Source organism: Antennarius striatus, chromosome 16 (assembly GCF_040054535.1).
Source record: "Antennarius striatus isolate MH-2024 chromosome 16, ASM4005453v1, whole genome shotgun sequence".
Lineage (NCBI taxonomy): Eukaryota > Metazoa > Chordata > Actinopteri > Lophiiformes > Antennariidae > Antennarius > Antennarius striatus.
Window position 1 is genome coordinate 2990280 of NC_090791.1, and position 28000 is coordinate 3018279.

The 28000-nt window shown below is 46.6% G+C and overlaps 1 protein-coding gene across 1 annotated transcript; it reads right to left on the minus strand.

Annotated features, from left to right (window-relative positions):
- Positions 1–27999, minus strand: spop (speckle type BTB/POZ protein). The gene is made up of 8 exons (XM_068336991.1): positions 27881–27999; positions 25806–25957; positions 18783–18910; positions 8471–8648; positions 5100–5155; positions 2345–2467; positions 1942–2084; positions 1–168 (listed from the first exon to the last, which is right to left on the minus strand). Exons 1-8 carry the CDS (start codon positions 27976–27978, stop codon positions 24–26), a joined length of 1023 nt encoding a protein of 340 aa, XP_068193092.1. The 5' UTR covers positions 27979–27999; the 3' UTR covers positions 1–23.
- Between the last annotated feature and the right edge of the window lies 1 nt (position 28000).

Here is a 28000-nt window from a genome sequence, read left to right on the forward strand (position 1 = left end):
ACCCGGGTCGAGGCTCGAGTCGGTTAGGGCAGTTTGAGCCGTTTCCTGGTGGGACCCTGGAAGGGGCACTGAGTCGAAGCGAGGGAGTGATAGGCCTCCGCCACCAGGTGAGGGTGGGAGGCGGCCATGTCGCTCCAGGCGGGCGTCTCCATCACATCAGACGCATGACTGGAGGAGAAAGAGGGCAGAAAATAGAGGGAATGTCGAGGACGAGCCAAAAAAAAAAAAAAAAAAAACCCACCGGCTTGAGTTAACAAACACGTCGCTGAGGAGTTTGGGCTCGACTCGACTTCCATCTGTGGAGAGCAGCTCGGAAGACACGGACGATTTGTCACACCAGCTGGCAGAGCTGCTATTTACTTTATATTTTTACATTTTTTCACCCCTAAATGTCGTTTTTTTTTTTTAATTTTATTTTATTTGTTTTTTTTGAGAAAAATAACATCGCGCAAATGAAAGGCAACATTCAAGGATCAGGTGCGCGGGCGTGCGATGAACACGCCTTGTCGCGGTTTCAGCATTTCACGTCGTGACATCATCGAGGTGAAGGAATTCATCATTTTTAATTGGAAGAAGTCAGAAAAGCTGATAATCACAAATTAGAAACTTGGAATTCCTGCTTGCTAATATTTTCTCTACCTTATTATTTTTATTTGAAGCCGTGGTCATCGCCTCCCGCAGATGTGAGCTTCCCACCAGCGGCGGCACCCCCCCACCCCCCTCCTGAGGTCATCTTCGCCGCCTCGGGGGAGCGCGCGGCGCTGCACTATCACGCGCCGCTGAGTGGCCTTTAATGACATTTTTCATGTTGTATTATGGGTAAATAAACAGCGTGTGTGCCTGAGTGTGTGTGTGGTCAACAGCTCCAGACCTCCAGCTGACCTCTGACCCCCGTCCTCTGTGAAGGAAGCGCACCCCCCCCCCCCCCAGCTTGCAGTAATGACCAGTGTTGCGAGGCAGGAGGAAAGGGCAGGAAGGGAGCATCCACGACAGAAGGGAAGGAGGAGGGACGGATGAAATGGGGGGGTTGTGGTGGTGGTGGTGGGGGGGTGACACACCAGCAGCGACAGAAATAGAGATAAACAGGAAAAGCAGGGTGGTTGGGGGGGGGGGGGAGGGTAATGACAGTCTGCAGCGACCAGGAGGAGGAAGAGGAGAAACGGATTCGCGCATCGACGCTCGCGACTCCACCTCATCGTGTCCAGTCGGCGGTCATGTGATACCATACGCGCATTCTATTGGCTGACAGCATCCAGAAGGAAAAGGTAATAGGAAAAGGTAATACAGATAGAAGGTGGTTTAATATCAGTATGGGGGGGGGTTCATTAACGCTTAAATTAACGTGAAGAATCAGATAAATAGTTTGTCTCTCTATCGTGGAATTCGTTAATGGCGTGCGAAATCTGCTTTACAGAACACCTTTAGGCTCACGTGAGCTCTTTAGGAAGGGACGGGATTGGTGGTGGTGGTGGGGGGGGGGGGGGCAGAGGAGGAGACGGAACAAAAGGGATGAAAGAAGGATCAGGAAACAGAGGGGCGGTGATGGATTTCTAATATGGGATCAATCGCCTCGTCATGGACGTAAATAGCCGTCATTGATGCTAATAGCCCCCCCCCCCATCTTACCCAAACAGGCTTCCTGTCACATGATTAACATCAGCAGCCCGGCTTTAAACGGCCCTAACGTGACACCGCAGCAAAACGGTCTGATCCGGGGGATTAAATTTAATTTTCCTCGGGAGACAAAAAAAAAAGAAAAAAAAAAAAAGCTTCCGCTGAAATTTAATGACTTCGTTTGACAAAAAAAAAAAAAAAGCAAAGTGTGTGTGTGTGTGTGTGTGTGTGTGTGTGTGTGTGTGTGTGTGTGTGTGTGTGTGTGGTGGGGGGTAGTCATGGAGACGAATGATCTCGGCGCAGGGTTTTTTTTCTTTTTGAACTCACTAGTTGATGAAGTCCAGCACGCGAGTCTTGAGCTGACAGGCGCTGTGGAGGTCGGCCAGGACCAGGATGTCGGCCGCGTTCTCCACGGCGACGCTGGAGCACAAGGCGTCCTCGCACAGAACCTTCAGCCGCTCCAGAGCGTACTGCCAACGGGAGAGAGGGCCGGTCACACAGACGACTCGCGTACTAGAACATTAAATCACTCCAGACTCCGCCTTGATGCTATCAATAAAGAAACGGCAATAAATACCTGAAGCGATGGAAACAAAAGCATCTCTACCCCCCCCCCCCCCCCTCTCTCCCACAGGAAGTGTTTCTCAGGTGCGTTTTGAGGACACACCGGCGACGCATTTGCATGCAGGCAGGGGGGTAACAGGTGCACGCACACCCAAACGCGCCGCACCTTGTCAGCTGCAGCCAGCAGGTCATCTGCCATCTTGTCCAGGTTGGGGGCCGTGCCTGTGTAGATGAAGCACATCATCTCTTTGAAGACATCTGGCTTCACGTCATTTATCTCCACACGGTTCTGAACAAGGGGGAAGGGGGGGGGGGGATGAGAGAGGGTGGGGATGCAACCGGGGGTTTAACGGAATATAAAAAAACAGAGCAGAATAAAGGTAAAAGACAAATCCTTCATAACGATGCGCGGCAGCAGAAGTGTTTATTTGGTGTGAATGTCCCAGAATCTACCTAAATTAAACACCCCCCCCCCCTCACTCCTCGTTTCCAGCTCACGCAGAGGGACAGCCAGCCATGCAGAAACAAAACAAGCTGCAAATGCCAAACAGGAAGGAGGGGGGGGGGGTAAAACTTCCTTCTGAACAGTCCGGACACGTTTCACTAAAACTACATTCTCGTGCGTTTTGATTTCATTCTTTTCCTGAAAATTAATCCTCGCCGTTCGTTCCATGACGGACGCCTGGGGGGGTTGGGGGGGGGGGCTTTATGGCTCGCCTGGCGCCGAGGAGGTAACCTGAACCTTTGGCCGCCGCCCCGAGACTGAAAGAACAAAAGCAGTAAACCAATTACAACGTGTTTTATCGTCGCCACGGTGACCAGCAGCGCTTTTTAGCTGGGGGGGGGGGTGTCGGGCCAGGTGTAGCAGCGTTTGTGTCGACTCGGACCGCTCGGCTACGATGCAAATGGCGAGGAAGGAAGGAAGGAAAGGTGGAAGGGTGGAAGGAAGGAAAAAAGGAAAGAAGGAAAGAAAAAAGGAAAGAAGGAAGGACGGAAAGAAGGAAGGAAAGAAGGAAAGAAGGAAGGAAGGACGGAAAGAAGGAAGGACGGAAAGAAGGAAGGAAAGAAGGAAGGAAAGAAGGAAAGAAGGAAGGAAGGAAAGAAGGAAGGACGGAAAGAAGGAAGGAAAGAAGGAAAGAAGGAAGGAAGGACGGAAAGAAGGAAGGACGGAAAGAAGGAAGGAAAGAAGGAAAGAAGGAAGGAAGGAAAGGAGGAAGGACGGAAAGAAGGAAGGACGGAAGGAAGGAAGGAAAGAAGGAAGGACGGAAAGAAGGAAGGACAGAAAGAAGGAAAGAAGGAAAGAAGGAAGGAATGAAGGAAAGAAGGAAGGAAAGAAGGAAGGACGGAAAGAAGGAAGGACGGAAAGAAGGAAGGAAAAAAGGAAAGGAAGGAAGGAAGGACGGAAAGAAGGAAGGAAGGAAGGAGTGCGGCGGTGTCACCTCGCTGAAGGAGTCGATGAAAGCTGCTGCTGTAAGGAAGTTTTTTTTTAAATGCCCCACGTCGGGGGTCAGGCGAGGGAAAACTAGCGTGACAGCGTTCCTGTAGTTACAGTGAGCACCCCCCCCCCGACTCTATCAGAGTGTTCCTTTATGAGCTCGTTGGCCTCTCCCTCTATAGAGCGCTGAAGAGGAGCGTTAACCCATCTATCCACCGAATGGGGACGCGGCCCGACCGTCGCTCCCTCTTTCTGATGAAGGCGCCCACTTAAACAGCAATTAAGATGCATTTCCTGGCTCTGCGCTGTGTCATTTCCCCGTTCGGGCGGCGCGGGGGCATCAATATTCCTCTGATGTGACGGCTAAATCACAGAGGTTTCAATCCCGCCGCCGTGGTGCGTGCATGTAGACGCACACGTGTGTGTTAGAACACACATGCAAAAAGCATAAAAATGCACGCTGCATTGACGGCTCTACAACCCGTCTCTTCTGGAACGCGTTCTCGTCTCACAGAGCTTCGTTTAACGCCATTAGAAGAGTTCTTGGCGTTAAACTTAAAGCGGTTAACAAATGGAAATCAGCCTAATTAAATCTGAACATGGTGAGAGAAAGAAAGCAAAAAAAAATATCACGCAGTCACATTTTGCTTTTTTTTTAAACAAGAGACATGAACCGTCGCACCCAGACGATTACCTTCAAGAATTCAACCTGAAATAAACGTGTAATAGAAGGAACGAGGAGACGGGGAAAGTAGTGAAAGTTCCCAAACAGCTGATTGGTCCGTTCCAGGGGTAAAGCGTCTCATTGGTCGACAGGTGATCGTGAAAGGGGGCTCGGTCCTTCACAAGCAAAGATGGAGATGTTCAACACCTAGTCTAAATTTAGAAGTTATACAGATTAAAATCCTGCAGCTGTGATGATGATGACGATGATGATGATGATGATAGGAGGGGGGAGGGGGGCGTCTAACCTGCACATCTGTGCAGCCTCCATTAATGCTGGGGGGTAGGTGCAGCGTTTGGAACATATGTCGCCGTCCAGGCGACGTCATTACTTATTCCGCTAAGACAATGCCGAGCTGGGCAGTAAACTGATCTGCTTGCAGTCCAGACCTGCCCCCCCACCACCACCCCACCCCATTTAAAATGTGTTCTGCATGACGAGGAGCTAAACACGCCCGGGGCTGCCGAGCGTCTCAAGTCGTCTATCAAGCCAGAACGAGGCCCGAATTCCACTTTGAAAACTTTGACAATTAATCTCCTCCCGTTCTGAAAAAGAGAAAGCGATGCGGCGCCAAAGGTCAAAGGTCATCAGATTCAACATGTGTGCATTTACAGAAAACAACACAGTGACTCAGTGATTAGATAGAGGCTTTAAGACACTAAATAATGAAGAGGCCGTGCAGGAACACACGCAAGGAGCGCCGCATCAGAGATCAGAACCCAAACATCCGCCTCGCCGCTGAGGAGGAGGAGCTCCACTCACCGTCTTCCTCTCTTCCATCTCGTGCTCAAACATGGCACCGAACACCAGCGAACGAGCTGCGAGACGGAGACAGACAAAAGGAGAAAAGAGAGGTTTGTTATTGTGTGTAATGTTGACGCGCGGCGCCGTCTTGTGATATCCGTTTACAGCTTTCTTTCCTAGGGGGTGGGGGGTGGGGGCGAGACAGATGATTGGCAGCCGTGACAGCTTGGAGAAGCGTTCGGCGGAGAAAGTCGAACTCAAACTCGGTTCGCCGCTGACAGACTCGTGACGAGGCGCGTTTGGCGGGAAGCGAATGCTGATTGGCCGACTCGGCTGGAGCCGATTTAATACATTATGCTTTAATCACGATCTGTCTTGCCTTTTTTCGGTACCGCCGTCGTTCGCCGCCACTGACGTTCCTATTGTGTGTCCACCTGAATTAAAAGAAACTGCTATGTTTTAAGAGGAGTTTCTTTTATTTATTTCTTTAAAACTGCATAACCGGCAATGATCAGAGAGATAAGAGGTTAAGAGAGGTCAAGATAGAATCAGTGCCTCTCCTGGTCTGAAATAAAATATTCAAAAGACAAGCATTAAAATAAGCGAGGAGGTAATTTTCACTCGCTTTTTAAAAAAATAAAAAATAAAAAAAAATCCACATTTTATTCTAATCTATTGCTGCAAACGGACAACATTCACAGACGTTTTATTTTTTTATTTTTTTATTTTTTTTTAATCCTCTGGAGGCGAGGACGCTTCCGACGACGACTCCATTTACACTAAATGCGGAATAAAGTGCGAAAGCAATAAAAAACTCGCCCATTACGTCCCCGAGTCCCTTCAAAAGAAGTAGGAATAAAATTTATATTTTGATTATAATCCAATTTTCATTTGGCTAAATCAGATTCGGGTTGCGTGCTTTTAAAACATTAAAGTTTTAAATAGGAACACATGAATGATTTGAGTGTTTTTCAATCGCTGAGGTGACCCGTTAGCTTCTTATTTACTCGTCAGACCCGTTTGGAGAGGTTGGAATTATCCATCGGCGTTCACGTTCTCCCGATTGTTCGTCGTGTGTCTGTCAATGTTTTTATTCCCAATCGTGATTCTCAATTAGCAGCTGATTAAAGTTTTAACAAATGTTCAACACGATATTAAATCCCCGTCAAAGTCAGACACGCCAATTAGTTTTAAGAACTTAATAATTACAGTTATTAAGCGCAGAGGTGGCAACCCATTTAACACTCATTTGGAAAACAAGGTGACGTTGATCAAACTTGTTCTGAACTACAAATAAGTACAGTAATTATAATAACAGTAAAAAGGGTGAAAGGCAGGTAATAATGGAATGTAACCGCGGGGTTAAATCCATCTGTTGTCTTTGAATTCTGGGAATGCGAAGCGAAATGACGCAACAGGGCGGCGGTTTGTTCAGCGCTAATGAAGTTTGTGTTAAATTAAATTAAAAATAAAAATAAATTTTTTTAAAAAAGGACAGGTTTCAGTTAACCTGCTGTCAACGCCGGTGTCTCACATTCACGCAACCCCCCCCCCCCCCCCCCCACACACACACACACCCCAGAAAAGAGGGTAAAGATAATTATATCAGCGATTATTCATTGCTAATTAATTGTGAAAATGAATCCCTAGTTGCAAAAAAAAAAAAAAAAAGTGCAGACAGGCTGACGTTCAGTCGTCTTGCCGTGTTTGTGAATGCAAGTTTGGGATTTAATTCCGGAATAGTAATCCAGACTGAAAACAGAGGGGAGGAAAGAGAGGAATAAAGACAGCTGTTCCGTTCACCTCCCCTCGCTTTCCAGTGATTATAAAAAGTGCTCCAATTAATAAATGCAAATAAAATCACTTTGTTTGCGATGATTTAATGCTCGGCGGCATTTTTTTTCCTACAAATCGCTCTGAGCATTGTGGATTTAGGATTCGTTTCGTGAATTTTTTGCGAGTTTTTTTTAGGGTTCCTGGTTTTTTGCAAAGTGAAGATAAAACGTTAAGAAATCGGCTGGAAAAAGATTCGACTCGGCGCCTCCGGATGGGGCGGAGCTAAAACCAGGCAGGGGGGAGGGGAGGGGAGGGGGAGGAAGACAAGACGCGCAAGTTGAGTCGGGATGTTTGACTCGAGTCCAAGTCATGTGACTCTAGTCCGAGTCATGTGACAGGAGGGAACCGTCAGGTGCCCCCTTTGGGACGCGACCACAGCGTGTCTGTCTGGTGCAGCTCCACACTGGTGAGCTCATACTGCAGCAACAAAGGGGAGGGGAGTGGAGGGGGGGGGTAGAGAGAGAGAAAGATGGAGGGGGGGGGTCACAGAAAGTGAAAGGAGGGAGGAGAAAGAGAGAGAGTAGTAGAAAAGAGAACAGAAGGAAGAGAAAGACAAAGAGTCACGACAGGACGCACACAAGAAAAAGAATGGAGTGATGAGAGGAGGAGGAGAATGGAGGGAGGAGAGAGAGGAGGAGAATGGAGGGAGGAGAGGAGGAGGAGAATGTAGGGAGGAGGAGGAAGGAGAGGGAGGAAGATGAAGGTGAAAGAGGAAAAAACATTCAGACAGTAAAAGAAAAGGTAAAAGAGAGAAAGACAATTTGAGGAGCTCCCCTTCCTTCGTTTGTTCCCTCTCTGTCCATCTCCACGGCGATTAACGGCAGCGAGAGTTGTCACGGGAACGGCCAAGAGGAAGAGGATGATGATGATGATGGTGGGGAGGGGGGGGAATAACGAGGAGGAGGGACGTCGTCTGGACCGAGTGGAGCGGAGAGAGAGAGAAATAGAGGGGGAAGACCCCAAACCACAGCAGCACGTGATTAAAACGACTCCTCACACACACACACACACACACACACACACACACACACACACACACACACACACACATTTCAACAAATCCAATAATGAAGCGCCTCCGTTTGCCCCCGCAGAGATGCCCGGTTCACCGGCGTCCTACAACTTCTACCCGCCGCCGCCTCCGCCGTCGCCGCCCCGGCATCAGAGCACCAATATCTGAAACACGATGGTCACCGTGTGTGTGTGTGTGTGTGTGTGTGTGTGTGTGTGTGAACAAGTCAGGGCGTGGTCAAAGTGACTTTACGAGGAGTGGAAGCCGTCAGCTGCTGGAGGCTCAGAGAGAAAAGATCCACACGCCGATGGAATCCAAATAAATACTGGAATTCTCTCCAAGTCCCCGTTCAAATCTAACCATCCCCGTGGCAAAATAAATTATTCTTCAAGATTAAAAATCTGATGAAGCGTCTCCATTAGAATTCAATTCTTGTCACGGCGGAAAATGATCCCCCCCCCTCAAAAAAATAAATAAATCAATAAAATGGTTTTAGATGAGGTTTAAACGTCTGAAACGACCCCAGGTGACGCGTTCACACCTGCCAGGATGCCTTTGTGCGCCCTGAACTCCTCGCCGCTCACGTTCAGGGTGCAGTCGGTGTAGCGGGGGTTCTCCCACAGGTCGCCCATCTCCTCGGCCAATCGGCAGTCGGGGATCTTCAACATGTTGGCCGTGTTCTGGCCCGAGACGGTGGTGCAGTCCTCCACCAATTTAACCTGAAAACACACACACACACACACACACACACACACACACGTGAAAGGGAACCTCAGACACGTTTCATTCCAAGTGCAGATGTCCTGACGCATCCGCAGACGAGGCGATGGATCGGCCAATCAGGACGAGCTGCGGCTGATTTAAAAGGGTTCTGTAATCAATACGTCTCAATAGGCAGGCTGCTCCGAGGCAACCGCCACTTCCTGCTTCATTCTGACTGGCTGTGCTCGCCAACAAGCCGGAAAATCAGCATTAAAGTCAAATAGGGTGTGTGTGTGTGTGTGTGTGTGTGTGTGTGTGTGTGTGTGTGTGTGTGCGTTCCCCGCTGGCTTCACCACCTGCTCAAGACAACGTCAACCAGACTCATTTATCTCACAACAGGACTCTCTGCAAACACACACACACAGTCAAACACACACACACACACAAACACACACTCTAATTACTAGGTAATTAGTCAGTAATAAGTCAGCGACAGCTCGACCGACTTGCTCGCTCTACCATCCGACCAATCAGAGCGCGGTTAGCCGCCGCCTCCGCCGCCATCCGTTCACGTAGAAAATCAGCCAGTCGGAACGTTTAATGAAATAAACTGATAATAAAATAACGGTGGTCGGTCTCGCGGACACAAAAGGAACCTCCGAGTGGTCCTTGATGGGTGAAGTGGGCCCTGGGCTCGGACTGAAGGCCCAGAAACAACCTGGACGACGTCACGCGGCGGCCTGAAAGGAACTCATGAGCAACTTTGAGGGAAACATGAAGAAAACTTGACAGTCCAGTCGGAGAAAAGTCCGGATCAGCAGTAAATAAATAAACTGGGGGGGGGGGGGTTACGATCTTTGTTCCGGCGCCCGGAAACATTCAGTTCACTGTATTTAAGTTAAAAAAAAAAAAAAAACGCTGAAAAGCCCCGTGAGGTGACCTCGCCGTTCAAGCATCGGCGACTGGGGGCTGACAGCTAAGAAAAAAAAAAAAACTAAACACAAAGTTCCCTCCCCAGCCGTCCGCCATCCCTCCAACCCATTCAACTCGCACAAAAGGAGACCTAGAAAAGCAGGAGGAGCGCATACAATAGAGACGTGTGTGGCACGCAGGAAATTGAATGTCAAGAAGCCTTGTTTGCTCCTGATGGAGGTTTGAGGGTTAGCCTGAAGGAGGACGGAAAGACTGAGAGGAGGGGAGGCAGAAGGAGAGATAATAAAATAGAAGAAGAAGAACGCCGGAAAAAAAATGGAGCGTAGAGGGTTGTAGAGGGAGGGAGAGCGAGCTAATGACGTTTATTCTGTTCATCCTGCAGAGAGGAGGAAATATGACTTCTGGAAAAGAGGAGGATTCGATGCACACACACACACACACACACACACACACACACACACACTGAGGCTAAAACAAAGGGCGCTGATGTGTAAAAAAAAAAAAAAAAAAAAAAAAGGGGGCAGGGAGACGCCGCAGACGGAGAAAGAAACCGGACAAAGAGCCAGATTGCAGAGGACAGAAGTTCAGAGAGCTCAAGTTGGAATGAAAACCGGCTTCTTGAGGTGGTGTGGGGGGGGGGGGGTCCATTATGTGTCCCGGGTACACGGAGGAAAAAATAAACAAGTGCTGAGAAGCCAATTTTGAAGAGAAGCCAGTGGAGCTTGGTCAGTGTTTGGGTATAAATAACCCAATTATCACGGCGGCGGCGCCGTCGCCGACTCCTCAGATGCGGCGTGGCAGGGCCCCCGTCTAATTACTGGATAACTTGACCAATTATTCCACTGTTTAACCAGGCACAAAACTACATCGCAGCACCTGGTGATTCAGACGCTCTGACAGCCTTCACGCTCTCGCCTGTCATCACCGGTCTCCGTCAACGTCCTCCTCCTCCTCCTCCTCTGTTGGACGGGACGAGGACGACGCCGGTTCAAGACGGGTCGTCCACAAACCTCCAATTTGTAGTAGATGATTTGTTGCATAACAGCGACGTGGTGAACACAGCCGTAAAAAAAAAAAAAAAAAGATTCAAGCCTTTCGGTATGGGATTTGATTAAGACTGGAAACCCTAAACGGACCCGACCTCAAAGGACCAGAATCTCTGTTATCTATTGATCTGGTCTGAATGCGTTTGAAGGATTAGCAGGAGTCTGTCCCTGAAGTAAACTCAAGCACTTGTTTATCTGCTCCGACCTAAAAGCTCGACGGAGCGACGGTGGAACAAACTCGCGGATGAAACCGGTTTGTAAAAAAAAAAAAGGTTGAATCCTCCACAAACATGAACATCCTTGAGCAGACGTTGGTACGTCTGCAGAGGAGACATTTCGATGCATGCAGAGATTAGCTAACGGATGCACAAACATCAGAACGGCTGGTACCAGAACATATTTTTACATGCTAACACACCTCCGGCCATGCTAGCAGAACGCCGGTACCGCGAAAACCCGCTGCGTTCCGAAAGGTACCTCATCTTTCACGTGGTAGCATGTGCTAATTAGCGTGATGCACACGTGACCCCAGGTGACCTCCTTAGTGGGAAACGGAGGGAAATGAGTTCTGATGGACTTCCAGGTCGTTCATAATGAGACTTTTTGTGGTTATAAATAGCTTTAAACGCGTCGTCGGAACGCCAGACCGGACCGCTGGATGAATTAAGTTTTGTTTTCTCCCCCAGTGGTTTTCGACGACGATGATGACGATGATAATCAGGATGATGGAGATGACACGGGTACTCCGTACACAACCTGAGGTAAAGAATAACGGTAATGAAGAATCATTGCCGCCATATCGCCGCACTCGGTTGTTTTTGGTAATTAAGTTCCCGAGATAAGTACCCGGTGAAGCGCTCGCCTCCCAGTTAGGGTCCTCACGCAAGATGGATGTCATAAAGCTGCTTCTTCTGCAAACCTCCAGGCAACGCAGAGTTAATATTGAGCGTCGGTAGCCAGATGATTTATTCATAACGCATCGGGATTTTTTTTTTTTTCTTCATGTCTGTTTATGTGTTTGTTTATGGATTTACAGCGGTGCGCCATGCGTGAAATAGTTTTGAAAAAGCAGGAAAAAAAAAAAAAAAAAAAGGAATCGAATGAAATTCATTAAGTTACGGAATATTTGTTCGTTTACCTCCCCGGTCTCATTTCTGCATTCTGTTTCAGTACATTCTTAAACATGGGTAGAGATCAGGGAATGGGCGCCATCACACACACACACACACACACACACACACACACACACACAACATAGCACCAGCTGGCTGCACGATCTCAAAACGCTTCTCATTTCTTCCTCACTTATTGCTGCTAAATTAATAATAGCTGATTTTCATTATTATTAGGATTTGAACAAAGCATAAATTTAACAAGCTGAGCTGACAGCAGGAATACGACTCACAGGTATCTCTACCTGCGCCAGCACAGCGCCATCATCCAACATGTCATTTTCTTCCATTCCCCCTCCGTTTGACACTTTTTCATGACTGTCAACACGCCGCGTCAAAATTTAAACAATTTTACGCCTTTCTCTCTGGATAATTAGATCAGAAAATGGAGGAGGGCTGCAATTAAATCCACGGAAAAACAGAATTTATGATTAATATGATTAATGACTAACATCAAGATGTGTACCTGCTCGACTGCGACCTTTAACACGTTATTACAGGATCACAGAAGTTCTCTCTCCACATCCGAGTCAAATTTAAAACATTTTGACATTTGTCGAGTAAAAAAGAAAAATGGATCAAATGGGGGGGGGGGGGGCGTAAAAGATTAAAAAATGTTAAATGCATCATACCGCTTTCAAATACAAGACATGACACTTGAGGGCACACGTGTCAAACTCAAGGCCCAGGGGACAAATGTGGCCCCCAATATCATTTTATGTGGCCCGCGAGAGCATAAAAGGTCAGAGTGTCTAAAAATAAATAGGTAAAAAAAACAAAACATTTCCCACAATGCAGGAATAAGTCCACTTTGAACAAAGTTAATGTCCTAACTTGTGTTTGATGTTATTTTTCTTTATTCTCTTGGATAGTTTGATCCTTGATTGATGGAGTTCTGTGGGTTTAATAACCTGACTAATTAAAAGGATAACAAACATTTTTTCCTGTCTAACTGTAATGTTTGTAACTTGAAAAAGTAATAAATTCATTATTTTATCATTAAGGAGTAGTTATATTAGGTTACATTACATTTAGTTACATTTTTTTAATTATATCCGGCTCTTTGAGGACACCCATTATCCTGATGTGGCCCTCAGTGAATATTTCAACTTCAGTGAATCTGCAGGATTGAAACTGAAGCGGGGGCTACTGTTCATTAGCTCCGTGTCGCTAACAATGTTTTGTCATCTCAGCATCGGCTCTAGTCGTTCCCTTTTGTTTCTGGCAGACAGACCCAGGTAACGTTTCTACTCTCCAAGCGTTGGCTTTACATAAAAACAACTCCCTAAAGAGCAGCGACCAAAAACACGCCGGTTTGACGGCGATCCAAACCTGATCACGGCGAGCGACTGGAACGCCAACTGTTGAAACGGAAGCGGAAGCTGCCGTTGGAATGTTTGCATGAAAACAACATTAACTTCATGATATCTGCATTTCAAATCAAACAGAATGTTAGTTTGTTTTGTTGATTTCAAGCAGCAGAATCACACAAACACACAGACGTCAAAAAAAAAAAAGACTAAAAAACCTCAATGCAAAGGCAGATTTCTAAGTTCGGAGAGCAACAGGTGACTGAACTGATTAAAAACAGAAGAACTGCAGAATCTCATCTGTTCAAAAATAAACACCGCCATCGCTCTGGAAGAGAATCACATCGCCGGCTTTTAATTAAAGGCCGCTCATTTCATCCAAATTGGTTCCGAACTATTTCCCAAGCACCTTATTCAACCTTCGGGGACTTAATGAAGCTTTTACAATAACCGCGGTAACTGCACACTGTTTGCTCGATGTTTTCTTTCCAGCATAATAAGTCAAATTGGGCAATAAGCCAGAGAAAGGACAAACGCAAAGCCTAAGAAAAGGCTGTTCGGTCGCATTGTATCCAAATGCAAGATAATTGGCGAGTGAATATTGTGCGAAAGGTTCGAATGGGAGTTTCTTTAAAACAATGTTGATCCACGGGAATTCAGCATGGGATAAAAGGCAGCAGAAATGGATGGTTGGGTGAATTATTAATAAAAAGTAGAGGAACAGTTGCCCACATATGAAGATTACTGACTTTTAATAAGTAATTAGTTGGAATGAATTCTGCAGATTTTACTTAATTTATTGGAGTGTGCCCATCTACCCACGTCATCTAACGTTTATCGATGAGTTTTCTTTTTATAAAACAGAAGAAAAAGGGCTTCAAAATATCAGGAAACGATGGAGGCTGTTCTTCAGCTCAACCCAAACGTCAAACCCATTAGTTTGATAGAACCCTTGGCTTTATTCTGTGATCCTTGGCTTGCGATCTAAGCTATCATCTGCGCTGACCAATCCGGCGGCTCGGTCCGCCAACTGGGGCCGGCCCATCGACCGTTGACATGCATATCTGAGCGAATCTGAATATTTCATGCATGATTTGAAGTCGCCCTGCTGAACGAGTGCGTGGCTCGCGCCCCATTTCACAGCTGAGTGTGTTGTGCTTAGCCAACCTTGTTCAGACACACACACACTCACACACACACACAGCAAGCATGTGCCTCCACATGCCGTCTGCAAACAGCAGCCATTCGGGTCTCTTTTTAAGTACTTTTGTTTTCTCTGCTGGAAGATCACAGATGCTGAAGTGATAGCTTCTAGACTCCAGGCCCAATCTTAAGAGCTTGAAGGAAATGTTTGGACAAAGAAAATAAATACACAGCCTAGTTAAAACACACACAAACACCCACACTGCCTATTTGTTTCATTTCCACTGCCTTTATTTGAAGAAGCCAAGTGTTCTGATGGGATATAATAGACGTGTTGCACAGGCAGCATCGATTAAAGGACGGGAATCTGCGTCTCATTGCAGAGGGAGGATCGTGTTGGTGTTGCCTTCGCTCTCCTCCTCGCCCTTCTTCTGCAACCAGCAAACCCAAATCTCTACCTGCATCCTCCTCCCCGCAACTCCTCTAACCTCCACCTCTGTCTAATGCACCAGTAGCTGTGTGTGTGTGTGTGTGTGTAGTGCAGGGAGGGAGCAGCTGGAGCATCTGCAGTCGTCTCCTCTGACAGCAGCACAGCATATGGCAAAGCCCTGTGAAGGATGGGTGCTGTCACCCAACAAAGTGCTTACCCACCGACAGGAGAGGCACACGGCACCAACACGGCGAGGAAGAGGAGGAAACAGCTGAGCATCAGCACCCCGCTCATTTATTCTCCCCCTGCCAGACCTCCAACCGGGTAGAGGTGGCCAAGATATCGGATGAACCGCATTCTGGTCTTCATTCGTCCCGACAGAGTTTCATGATGAAGTGTCTCGACTCGGGTCGTAAAAGCCTTCTTCCTGTTGTACCTACATGCATGGACTCTCAATCAGACATCCAGGAGGCTCTAGACAAGCGCTTCTCCTTTGTTCAGAGCAGGTGTCAATGTTTACCAGTTTGATGAGAGAAGTAAGGGAGCCAGAAGAGGACAAAAAGACTCCCTCTGGTAAATAACATCAGGACGAGCGTTTACAAGACTCTGGGAAGACTTTTGAGGAACTCAACCATGAGTCTATTTCTCCAAAAAGCCTTCTTATTTTCAGATTGGGTGTAATATTTTTTTAAAGTTGCCTTGTTGACTGGAGACGCTTCTTAGAAAACCCAGGACACAGTTGGGTAAAGCTCCATCCTCGTTGGTTTGGGGCTTTTTTGACAAGACTCTCTGTGACGCTCCCAATTCCAAGACTGTTCTTCTGCCTCTCCGTCTACCAGCTAGACTGTCTGGTTGTTCAAAGGATTCACAGACATCACAAAGATGCACTGAGACTTCTCTTCAACCTTTAGCATCCCTTCCAACATTCCTACTGCCGGCCCGTCTCCAGGGGAACGAAGATAATCATTTGAGGCAAGGAGAGTCATCACAGTGCCCAAAAAGTCCAAAAATTAAGAACCGTCCCAACAAAAACCAATGGATCTGCAAGTCTGCTCCAGACGGAGAGGCTGGAGGTGGGGTTGGAGGGTGGCAGATCAGTTTCCAAAGAGGCCCATCCCTCAGTCTCCCCACGCAGTCGGCAAAGAGAACGAGGGCACAACTGAATCACCAGAAATCAATCTCTGTGACAGAACGCTCAATGAGTCACAGAGATTCCACACAGGAGCGACTGAAACCAAGAATGAACCCCAGCCAGTGCTGCAGGAAGTAGAATGGTCACACATTTCACTGCCAGGAAGCTAACTTGAGGTAGCCCTTGATGGTTTCCGCTACATGCTAACACCAGACAGTGTTTAGCAGAGTATAGGAGAATCTCTTGAGATACTACCAATGAAATTATTGATATTGCTCATCATTTATTCGTGTATCAGGAGGCAACAAACACATTCAAATGATAAGTTCACGTTAAACCTTTTAAAATAGCTACCTGGCTACCTAGCCAAGGTAATGACGTTTGAGACAAACACAGATCAAGTCGGTTTCATCAGTCTGTTAGACTTTCAGTGACGCTAATCCAGAGATGGATTCCTTTAACATACATACATTTGAAGACTAGTTCCAATACTTCCTCCTATTAGAGAGAAACTTGCGTCTCAATCCTTAAGTGAAAAGCATAAAGAGCACTAAATTTAGATGCTGTGTGTTCACACACTGAAAATAATTTATTTACAAAGCGGACTTACAGATGACAACTTTATTGCGTTGCTTATTAAGTGTCTGTTTAATAGAAAACATGAGAAGAAGCTGCTTTCTCCGGCACCAGCCTGTGTTTGTAGGTTTCTAAACGGTTCAGAGGACGGTCGACTCGCTGGAACGCTCGCGGTTTTAATTGAATACGTTGCTGTAGAACAAAACCAAACACACACCATCTTTTTCATCTTGTGTCGTCTATATTTTCCTCTTTGTTCTTCCCATCTCATGACTCAACGCTGCCCAGAGTCCACTTTTCCTGATGACGCCCTTCCTTCGCCGCGGCTCTGTCCCCTATTTATTTATCTCGCTGTCCCCTCATGCTCTCTATTCCCAGCCAACGCAGCATCCGTAATGGGAAGTACCTCCTCATTAAATACCTGCATGTGTCTGCAGCACTTTGGCAGGGGTGGAGAGAGAGAGAGAGAGAAAGAACGATGGAGGCAAAGAGAAAGAGAGAAAAGAGGTTTATGTTTTCTATCCGGAATCTTTTTTTTGCTAAATTTGAATTCCTGATGTCTCCAAGGGCAAACGAGGGGTCAGAAAGAAAGACGGAGCCAGTGGACCCCCCCCCCCGTCTCTTCATTGCCTCGTCTTGTCTTTGACATTCTACAGGGAATGAAAAAAAAAGAAAAACAGGAGACGAAGGAGAGCAAGGAGGGAGGAGAGGTGAGTGAAGACTGAAGGGAAGTCGGGAGGGAGTAAGAAACTGTGATGCTCAAAAGTGGGAGGCAGCAAGAGATGAAAGGAGAGCAGAAGGAGGAGGAGGAGGATATTAGGTTTGAATGAAAGATAAGATGGAAAGGGGAAAAAAAATGCAAGTTGAAGAGATGAGAGGAGAGGGAGAGTCTCTCAGATGCCGGACGAGACCATCTGGACGAAGGCAGCGCCAGGTCTCTGTCGGGAAACACTGGGCTTCACTTTCACACGGAGAAAAAAAAGGAAGACAGGAGTGATGGAAATGAAAACACAGGTTCAGCACTTTCTCACCCACATCCACCCAAAGGACAAACTCAGACCGATCCTCTCATTTACATCCCCCGGCTGCAGAAATCTCAGGTCGTCTGGAGGCGTCGCTAAATGTTTTCCCCCCCCAAGTTTAGAAACTGTAAATCTTTACTTAATATGTTCGGTGGAGTCGGCAAAACTTCAGTCAGATTGGAGTCGGGTTATTAAATTTTAAAAAAAAAAGTTTTATTGCGTTTTACTCTCATTTATCCTTTTCTAGTTTTATATTAAACACATTGATTTTTTTTTTTCCTCCCAGTACTGCATAAATCAGGCTTTTGTCTTTGCTCATCAGCAGAGCCGGCTAATTACCGCAGAGCAACACAAAACAGGAATATAAGGGGGAGGAAGCGGCCACCGAGGACTTGAACCGACAACCCCGCCTCCCGCAGGCCTTCAGAGGGGCGGATGAATTCAGCGAGAGAGGACTGAAGGTAACCAATCCCATCTCTTCTACAGCTCATTCTCTCCAGCAAACAGTCGCAACCTCAAAATTACATCCCGATGAGACGATCCTGCACAAATACACAATATATTGGTAACACACACACATAATACCTCTCATCCCACATGGCTCTGGAGAAACTTCCCCTCCCACCCCTCTGTCAATAAGCCCGGGTTTGGAAGCACTTTAAACAGATTCGCATACAACAAAAAGGAAAAAAACTTGAAGATATGCTCTCCTCCGTTACCCGCAGGGTTAATTAGAATTGTTTTAAACAGCCACTGCCATGCTTTTTAAACATTTATGGGCGCATGCATTACAACTAAGGCATTAACATATCCACAAAGTTTAACCTCTTCTCTGCTTCCCCTCTCGCTGAACGACGGGGAGCAGAGAGGGAGGACAGTTGACCTCTGCTGCCCCCTGTGTCGAAGCGGAGAAACAACAAGGGAATTTTCATTGGGGAGCAGCGACCGGCGTCGGATCAGAGGAGCCGGAGCCAAAGCCGTCACGCCGGCGGAATGTCAATCAGCTTGTATGTTAGCGGCGAGCGAGAGGGATCTAAACCCAGAGGCTATGTAGTACCAATAAAGACATACATTATTCACTAACAGGGACATACAATGAGTGGTAGCGCTGAATAAAAAGATGAGCTTGACAGGTGGGATCCACTCCAACACAAACAATACGTTTAGATTCTTTAATGGTGTTCATAGATGATATTAAAATGCACTGATCGACTTTGAAAGGCTCATCACAGGAGTCCGTGTTTGCCTGCAATATTAAAATCCTCTCATTTGATGAATAATAACGCTGATCCAGTAATATAATCAGGATTATCATTTTGCACTGAGAATTTATTTTCTTTTTTCCAATACGACGTGTTTCATAAATTACCTGCTCAGACTCTCTTACCTCGCAGAAAAAAGTCAATTTGTCTTCAGGGAGCAGACAGTTGGTCTCGTCGAACAGGAAGTCCCGCCTCATGAACTTTTTGAAGCCCCAGTCCTTACCCTGGGTAAAACGATAGGCTCTCTGGCTCTCTAGGAAAAACAAGGAGAGATGAAACTGGAGACTTTGGCTTCATCCCAATTCTTATTTTTTCAATTTAGTATAAATTGGAAATGGGATCGGATGCCTGCTCGTCAAAAATCGCGCAAACATCCCTTGAAACCATGAAAGTATTCATGTTCTATACAAGCCTGTTGCTGCCAGGGACAAATCTGACCTGGTTTATAGGACAGAATAAAAGAAGAGGAGAAAATAACACAAACTGCATGATCTTAGCGTATAAATTGCTCGCTAATAGCGCCAGTCTTACAAATACCTCATTGTGTATTAACCTGCATCTATTAATGAAAATTTGTAACACTTCTGTTTGGTTATTTATGAAGATATTCTCTATTTATGCACTTCTTTTACTGAAACGGTGGCCATCTTTTAGTCATGGGATAGAATCGGGACACACTCCCCGACATGGAAGTGCGCAAAACGGAGGGTTCAGGACCAAGGAGGGAACTGGGATGGGGCGTTCATAGATCGATTACCTCGTGTGTCTAAATGTGTGTGCGGAAAAAGAAACTGTTATGAGACACGTCGGAACGGCGGCGAATGAGGTTTGGGTGCAGGAAGTACTGCCTGCAGGGAACATTTAACACCAGAACCAAAGAGGATCTCTATCAGTCTGCCTCATTCGCCGTCTGTATCCTCTCAGCGCTACATAAAGACTGGTGGTAAACACAAGACACCACTGCTGTGCCTCTTTGACCAGGAAGTGAGAAATTGCAGGGATCAAAGCGGTCCAATTATCATGTGTTTATGGAGTGCCAATTATCTCTGGCAGTGGCAGGAAGGATTCTGCAGCACTCCGTTACCCTGCAAAGACATGGGGAAAGGTTCTGGAGTTCTTGTGTGTCCGACAGTCACACTGCGGGGGTGGAAACAGAGCTGCATTGTCACCCAACAGTCACAAATGCTCACATAAAAAGGTCAAAAGATAATGACTGCGGACTACGACCGCCACATAAATCACAGCGTATTAAACCTAATTGCAGACGGAAACAAAAGCAAAGCACAAATATGAATTCTGCAAGAAACCGGAGCTTCGGCTCCTTTGAGAAATTACATCATTCGCTGTTTTGTTGATAAGGGAAACACATCCTCGGGCGCCGGGATTTCTGAATGTATTCAGATGAGTTTCAGTGAAAGACAAATAGGGGTATCTATGTCCGGTGCTATCAGGGCACACAAGGCCCACCGCATGATAAAGGTTGTAACACAACGCCGTAGGTACATGTTATTGTGTATCCCACTCTGGAAAGAGTTGAATGGAATCAGTTGATGCAGGAAGAAGCAACCCCCAGGTATAAAAGAACCGCTAGAATCCAATTTATTAGCATTTTTCTCTGGCGGATGTCATCATCAAGATCCTCCTAGGGATGCCCGAAAGCACATGATGTTAACATGCATGTGGATGAGTGTAGGAGACGGTGAAGAAACACAATCCAATAGAAAATATTGGAGATTCAATCACAGACATCACCAGAAGAGGTTATCGAGCTTTATGCTAATTTGGCCACACTTGAAACGGGGGGAAAAGCCACGTGTCTGCAGCTTTCTTCGTGTGGATCAGCTCCAAAAATGTAAATGAATGAGCATTTGTGCATGAATTAAATCAAAAGGGATACTTTCAAGCCCAGCAGGGGCCACTTAAAGTGGGACATAAGTATTAAGAGCAAGTCGAGGTGGCCGGCAGGTTGTGGTCTCGCAAGAGACGACCAATTTCAATCTGCGCACAGGGATTATTCTAATGTAGATGCTACCCTACATACCATGAGGCAAAATGTAAAAACTACTTCAGAGTTTAAAGATGGAAGAACAACGTGTAATAATGATCATTTTTAAAACAAAATGCTTGAGAGGCCTGAACGTTCGATGAAAGATACTTCAGAAATAGTTTAGCTGATTCATTCAGTTCAAATATGCCTAAAAATAGGGGGAGGGGGTGAAACCAATAACAGGATTAAGACTTTTGTAGTCCCGAAAAAGCATATGTGAAAATGTATTGATTACCGTCTTGTGGTTTTTGAGTTGATGTGAATGGATCGTACCAGGTCGCTAACTTTAGAGGCCTAAAAACAAAGACGACATCCTTTGAGTCTTTCTAAAACCCAGTCAGAGGCCTTTTCAAAGACTAGCATTAAGAGTCAACCAAAACAGGTTATAAGCTATTCAGCCTGGTTAAAACACACACACACACACACACACACACACACACACACACACACACACACACACACATATGCACATACGCTCAACCCTGGCGGTTCTACTCTTTAGGATTGTGCAGAGATCTCGACAGGAGATCTTCTGACAGATCACAGTTGGAAGCACTAAGATGAAGAAGTGTCAATGCCGCCGTTAAAGCCTGCAACAAATCCCCGGTTTGGATCCGAGGCGGGGGGTGGGGGTGGGGTGGGGGGCAGTCAGAGAAGGGATTGGTGGAGGAGTGCAGTGTATATGTAGTTATTCACACCGCTGCTCATGCAGGGGTCTTTCACTGTAATCCCCTGCCTCTGGAGACTGCACACAAAGAAGCCGACAGAAATCACCATGCAAACACACACTGGGCACAAACACCTACACACACACACACACACACGCACGCCAACCTATAAAAATTACAAATTTACACAATGCCCTTTCCCCCCCGCCCCACAGCATTCTGCTTTATTCTCTGTTCTGCCACTGTGTAGAGTTGAGTGTCAGTGTTTCCAGAAAGACAATGAGGTTTCTCAAGCAAAGCCAAGCAGGTTTTGAAAGAGTCAAACTTCTGTGGTATATTTTCTTATTTGTGGCCGAGTAGACACAGAAAATACCACGACTACACCACTTGGTGCCAGTTGATCGACTCTACTCTCCTTTCCCAGTTGGTAAAAGTACCAGGACACTACTTCTTTAGGTGTCAACTCCAATATGGTTCCAAAATTGGTCGTTGCATCCTCATGTCATCCCTGTCTGACACACAGGGGATATCCTGCAAAGCGACACCGAGGTGGTACTACCCTAGAAAATGCCTGATACCAAAGTCGAGTCTGTAGCACGTAGCGGAAACACAGTTGAAGTCCCTGGACGCCTCTAGAGAGAGTGAAGCAAGTCTTTCTCTGCTGACTTTCACCCGCTCTGGCACGTCCTTTAAAGACGTTTGGTCGGACCGGGCACAAGAACCCCAGATGAAGTCTCAGGGCACAGAATCTCCTTGTGATGTGGTGTTATTTGGGCACGAAACGAGACTAGCAGTGACGAGCGGACTTCCCCAGTGGCGGTCTCTAAAGCTAAATTTGGGTGTGAGGAGGGATTGGCAGGAAAGTGGAGACGGTGGAGGAAGGAAGCCAAGAGGAAGAGATGAGGAGAGGTGAGAGGGAATGCTGAAAGACGCTCCAGTGTGTGTGTGTGTGTGTTGAGCTAAGCTAATGTCATGCTGCCATCTCTAGCGGCGCATCAGAAACTCACACTGGCAGCGAATCAACTGCAGGTCACGTTGTTGGCGCTCGATCTTTGAGAGAGCTGGCCGGTGTGGCAGGGGCACTAACGTTCTGCCAGAATACCAAAAAGACGCTAACAATGATGGAGGAGGTTCTTCTTCTTCTTCCTTTCCTTTCGGCTTTTCCCTTCAGGGGTCGCCACAGCCAATCAGTTGCCTCCATCTAACCCTGTCTTCTGCATCCTCTTCTTTCACAGCAACAACCTTCATGTCCTCTTTCACCTCATCCATAAACCTCCTCTTTGGTCTTCCTCTAGGCCTCCTGCCTGGCAGTTCAAAACTCAGCATCCTTCTACCAATATATTCACTATCTCAATGATGGAGGAGGTTGACGCAACAAATACCGTGTTTAGGATTGCTAGATCTCATTAACATTAGGATTACAGGAAGTAGACGTACTGTTTGATATATATAAAAAAGAACTTTGATAGTGAGGTTTCTCAATCTGCCATAAATGTGACCGAAGGTGATGAAGAAGGTGAGAAAACAAGGTTTGAACTGGAGACAGAGGGAAGGAGGGGAGATGTGAGACAGACTGGCGTTCCAGGGTAGCAGGACATCCATATTCAGTCCGGAGGCCCCCGGCGGGCACGGTTGGCACGTCGAACGAGAAGGTCGCCGGAAGACGTGGAAAAATAACAGCCGAGAGTCCACATCTCAACTTCCTGTCTGTCACACGTTCACACATTAGCCAAATCCCTGCAGCTGGTAGTCGCGTAGATTTCCTCAACGCTCAAAACACATTCCCGCGAAAGCGTGATTAGCGTAGCGGTAAATTTAAAGGAAAAAGGAAACCACGGCGTGAATTCCTTTACTCCCTCACCTCGCTGCACTCACATCGGCCGGCACGAACCTGACACACACACACACACACACACACACACACACACACACACACACACACTCTTCCACACTAGAAAATGTAATCTCCATTGAAGATGGAGCTCTATAAGCCGGTGTCAGCACAAACATGTTTATTGACATTCATTCCGGCGTCGTCGATACCGTCCGATTCCGTAAAGACTGACCGATAGCTTCCACTCTATTAGCCGCGCTCCGCTCACCCACACAGAATACCTGATCACCTCCATCAGTTACCGAGGGCAACGGAGTCTGACAAGCTCACAACCGGAGCTTCAATTAACGGCAAATACAACAATAACAACAGCAACTCTCCACCCCCCCCCCAAAACAAAAAAACACATCGAATTTTCCAGCTGCGAAATAAAGAAGCATCCTGAAACAACTCGGGACGCACATATCTCAGCCGGCCTTTGGCTGCAACACAACAAAACCATCGTATTTGGAGGGTGGGGGGCAGTTTGGGGGGGGGGGGGGTTTAATAAGGAGACTATTTGAATTTAAAAAAAACAAACATGCAGCAGGAGGAGGAGAACTTTCCATCTCCTCTCTCTGAGCTGTCAAAACAGGAGTCTGCAGGGGGGCAGATGTTTTCTCTGGCAAAGAAGGGGAGGAAGGATTGGGGTGGGTGTGTGTGTGTGTGTGTGTGTGTGTGTGTGGGGGTGGGATGGGGGGGCGCCGAGAGACAAGTTACAACTCACCCAACAGCCTCGCAGGAGAGAACCACCACATTAAGCCGGGGAGAGAAATGATGCGGCCGAGGCGAGACTACCATAGTGGGGTGTGTGGTGGGGGGGGGGGGGGGCAGCAGGCTGTCACTGCTGCATGCATCTATCTCCATTAGCAAGTATGGATCATCAGAGGATCCAGACGCAGTGGTGGGGGGAGCGGCTGGCTCAAGGGCTGATTGATGCAAATGTGGGGCTTCCAGTCGAATCCTGGCGTCACGCCCCCACCCCACCCTGCCTGCCCCCCCCCCCCCCCCATCCCCATTTCGTATTCACAACTCCTGTTTTTTCTGGATGCCACAGGGACACGCCTCCTCAGTAATCCCTCGTTCTCAAACTTTCCTTTCGTGACTGACCGTACGTTCATCGTTCTACCCAACGCGCGAGTCGGGCAGCTGTTCCCACAGGAGGGACGGCGAGCGCTGACCTGCTCCATCAACAGCCCACAGCCACCCAGCTTTCTTAATTAAAGCCACTTTGTTTTTATTTGGCTGTTTTGTTTTGGGGTTGTTGGGGGTTTTTTTCCTTGAGGCTGGGATTAAATTGGATTCTAAATGATCCAGAACTGATAGAGCAATCTTTACTGCCATATTCTTAGACAGAGTGCTCACTAAACTGTCACAAATATGCTGGCAGTTGGGTAATTTTCTCCAGTGACAAGGCGAGCGAAGTGGAGGGGTCTACGGTCTACCCAAGGGGATTGTGGGAAGATTGGAGGAGGGCATATGGCAAGAATGGGATGGGGCGTGCACCACGGAGCGCACCGTTTATAGCCCAAAGCCCCTTGAGACACGACCAACAGAAGGATGGAGGAAAATGAAATCCTCTTCACTTTACTCAGTATTCTCCGTATGAAGGCTTTTCTAGGTGGGGGGGGATTGTATAAGGGGGGGGGGGGTCATTCTGGGAGCAGTTAAAGTCAAACAGCTCGGCGGTGGGTTTATTACTCATATTGCAGGCAAATCCTCACCACAAGGCCCCAACAGCCACCGATGGGGGGGGGGCGTCAGGTTCATGTGGGGGAATGTTTCTCAGCAGGAAAAATTATTTCCTCTTCTACACAACCTGTACCTCGGGGGGGGGGGGGGTTGTACACAGTTAGACTGCATACTCCTCGGATTGGAACACGCTTCCGCCTCCCACCTCTTCTCTCGCATCACTACCCCCCCCCCCAATCTTGCGCCTCCTTGGTGCTTCCTGTACAGGACGCTACAGGGTATGAGGGGGGGGGGGCTGATAACCAGGAAGCGGTCACATCTGGCTCCCGCACTAATTCAATTCCACACAAGTTTGCTTTTCCTCCCCCCCCCCATAACATTACCTAATTAAAAAAAGCAGGAATTGGAGGCGCATTCATTTCCAATTCATCAGCGGGGAGAGAGGCGGATGAGGACTTCTACAAAGGTTGGGCCTTTTTTAATTAAAATCAAAAATTGCCCCACACTACTTTGAATTATATATTTACTAGAAATGAATCCAGGTAACAGTGATTACACAGGGCCCATATGGCTATCAATACCTGCCGTTATTAGACACACTCCAGGGATTAGACACAGTCCCACAGCAGACGTTTTAAAATTATACTTGCCCCACAGACACAGGTGTGACACAAGTCTTTCATTTCCAACCTATCAAACTTTGTGATATAATTATATATATACATATATATATTATTTCAAGCTGAAAACAAACTTTTGTGTAATTTCAGGACAAATAAGTTTCCTTTTATTTATTAACAGCAACGTATTTGCTTTGACAAGTTCAGGAAATAACAGGAAAAGCTGCAAATGTGACGTTTCTGCTCACCCATGGGTTTGGTCTCTTCACCTTTGGCGTTGAGGATGGAAAACTTGAACTTGGCGCAGACTTCGTTTTCTGGGCTGCTGACTAAGAGCAGGTGAAGCGACAGGTAATCTCTACTCTCGTCGTCCAGACCTTTAGGGTTCACGCGTAAACACCTGGAGGAGGCAGACACACGCTGATGACGCCAATATCATCCTATTAATAAAGCCCTTCTGGTTGTTAATAAGGATGGACGGTTTCTGGGTTCCACGTTTTGTTCGTGACATAATAGCGTGAGCAAACAGCGGCGTTAATATCTCGGCTCATGATATTTGTCAAAGCGAAGTGGAAAATGCAGCGGCTGAAAGCTTTTTTCCTTTTTTACAAATGAGAATCGGGAATCAAATTCAATCTCTATTCATTCTCTCCATAATGAAATGCTTTTTAGATTCTTTTACCGACAGCGGTGACAAGACACAAATCTTTTTTCTTTCTTTGCAATATGCAGGCGAACCGTCAAAAGCAGAAAACGTCACTAGTCCTACGTGTACAGGAAAGAAGAGAAGACCTCCACCGGGGTCTTATCTTCTTTCATCCTGGCCCGTATTAATCAATAAGATTAATACCAGGATGCTGCATTGTCCAGTTCACATAATCCTGTTTCTAAGGATGCAACTCTCTTTGCTAAACTTCATGAACTTCTAAAAAGGTCGATATTCAGGTCACCGCCACACATCTTTGGCCTCTTAACATCACTCAGCTAATCTTTAAAATGTTTAAAATAAGGAGCAACATGTGATGTAAGTAAAGATATCGCACTTGTTCTGGCACAGCTCCAGGACTGAAGCTCCTCTTCAGCATTTTTATCGACAAGATGAACCCAAAAGCATCAAGCAGAGGTCAGGATATCAAACATGATGATGTCCTGAGTGGGTTGTTCCACTAAAGGTACTAAAACCTGAATAAATTCTCCAACAAGGGCAAAGGGATGATCAAGGTCACATGTGTCAAACTCAAGGCTCAGGGGCCAAATGTGGCCCTCCACATCATTTTATCTGGCCCGCTAGAGCACAAAAGGTCAGAGTATCTAAAAATAAATAGGTCAAAAAGTGTGCTTTGACCAAAAACTACATTTCCCACAATGCAGTAATAAGTCCATTTTGAACAAAGTTACCGTAATGTCCTAATTTGTGTTTGATATTATTTTTCTTTATTCTCTTGGATAGTTTGATCCTCGATTGATGGAGTTCTGTGGGTTTAATAACCTGACAAAATTAAAAGGATTTATGCAACTGTAACGTTTATAACTTGAAAATGTAAATTCAGTTATGCAACATTAAGTAGTTGCTTTTATTTTACATTACATTGCATTACGTTCCGTTACATTTGTAAGTTACATCTGGCCCTTTGAGGACAGCCGTAACGCCATGTGGCCCTCAGTGAAGAGGAGTTTGACACACCTGATCTAGGTGATGTAGGTCTGTTGCCGAGCAGCTGGCATACCGGATGCTAACACGCTCCTGATGGCGCAGCCGCAGGACACGGAAGGTTTCCACCGGTTCCCTTCTGACTATTAAGTTGGTAGTTCATTATGACTTCATTATGAAACATCTATCTTCTTTTACGTCTTGCTGGAGAGCGTAATTTTATGGAGCTGACCTACAGGGCGCTTTGCATCTCATTCTTCTAACAAGGACCAAATAGAGAATTAGAGAAACCGGCAAAAACAGTCCCGGCGGCGAGAAAACAGCGGCCGGTTTGGCAGATAGAGAAAAATATGACCGCGTTCAAACCCCACTTTAGATGGATGTGAGATTGATGCAGCACTTGAAGTCGTTTTTTTATGAAATTGCACATCTCCATTTGTTTCCCAGACCTACTGATGTATTCTCTCACCCAAGGCTGCAGACATCACTTTATGATGCTACCTGAGAGACACAACTTTCTGGAAAACTTTTGACAAAAACCGACATCGCATCATTTCGTTTATTTGTTTCTCCTCCAGGGTTGACATTTAAAATCACTCCGATTGCTAAGCATGTTAGTAGCATACGTAAAGCAACCATCACTGATCGCCACGACGACCAGCTTTTACTGACCATTTGAGTGCGTCGTTGGGTCCCGAGGAGAACGAGGAGCTTTTGATGAATTCTCCCACCTCTTTCGGACAGAAGCTGAAGTTGTTGATGGTCCACATGTAGGAGAATTTCACCACTTTG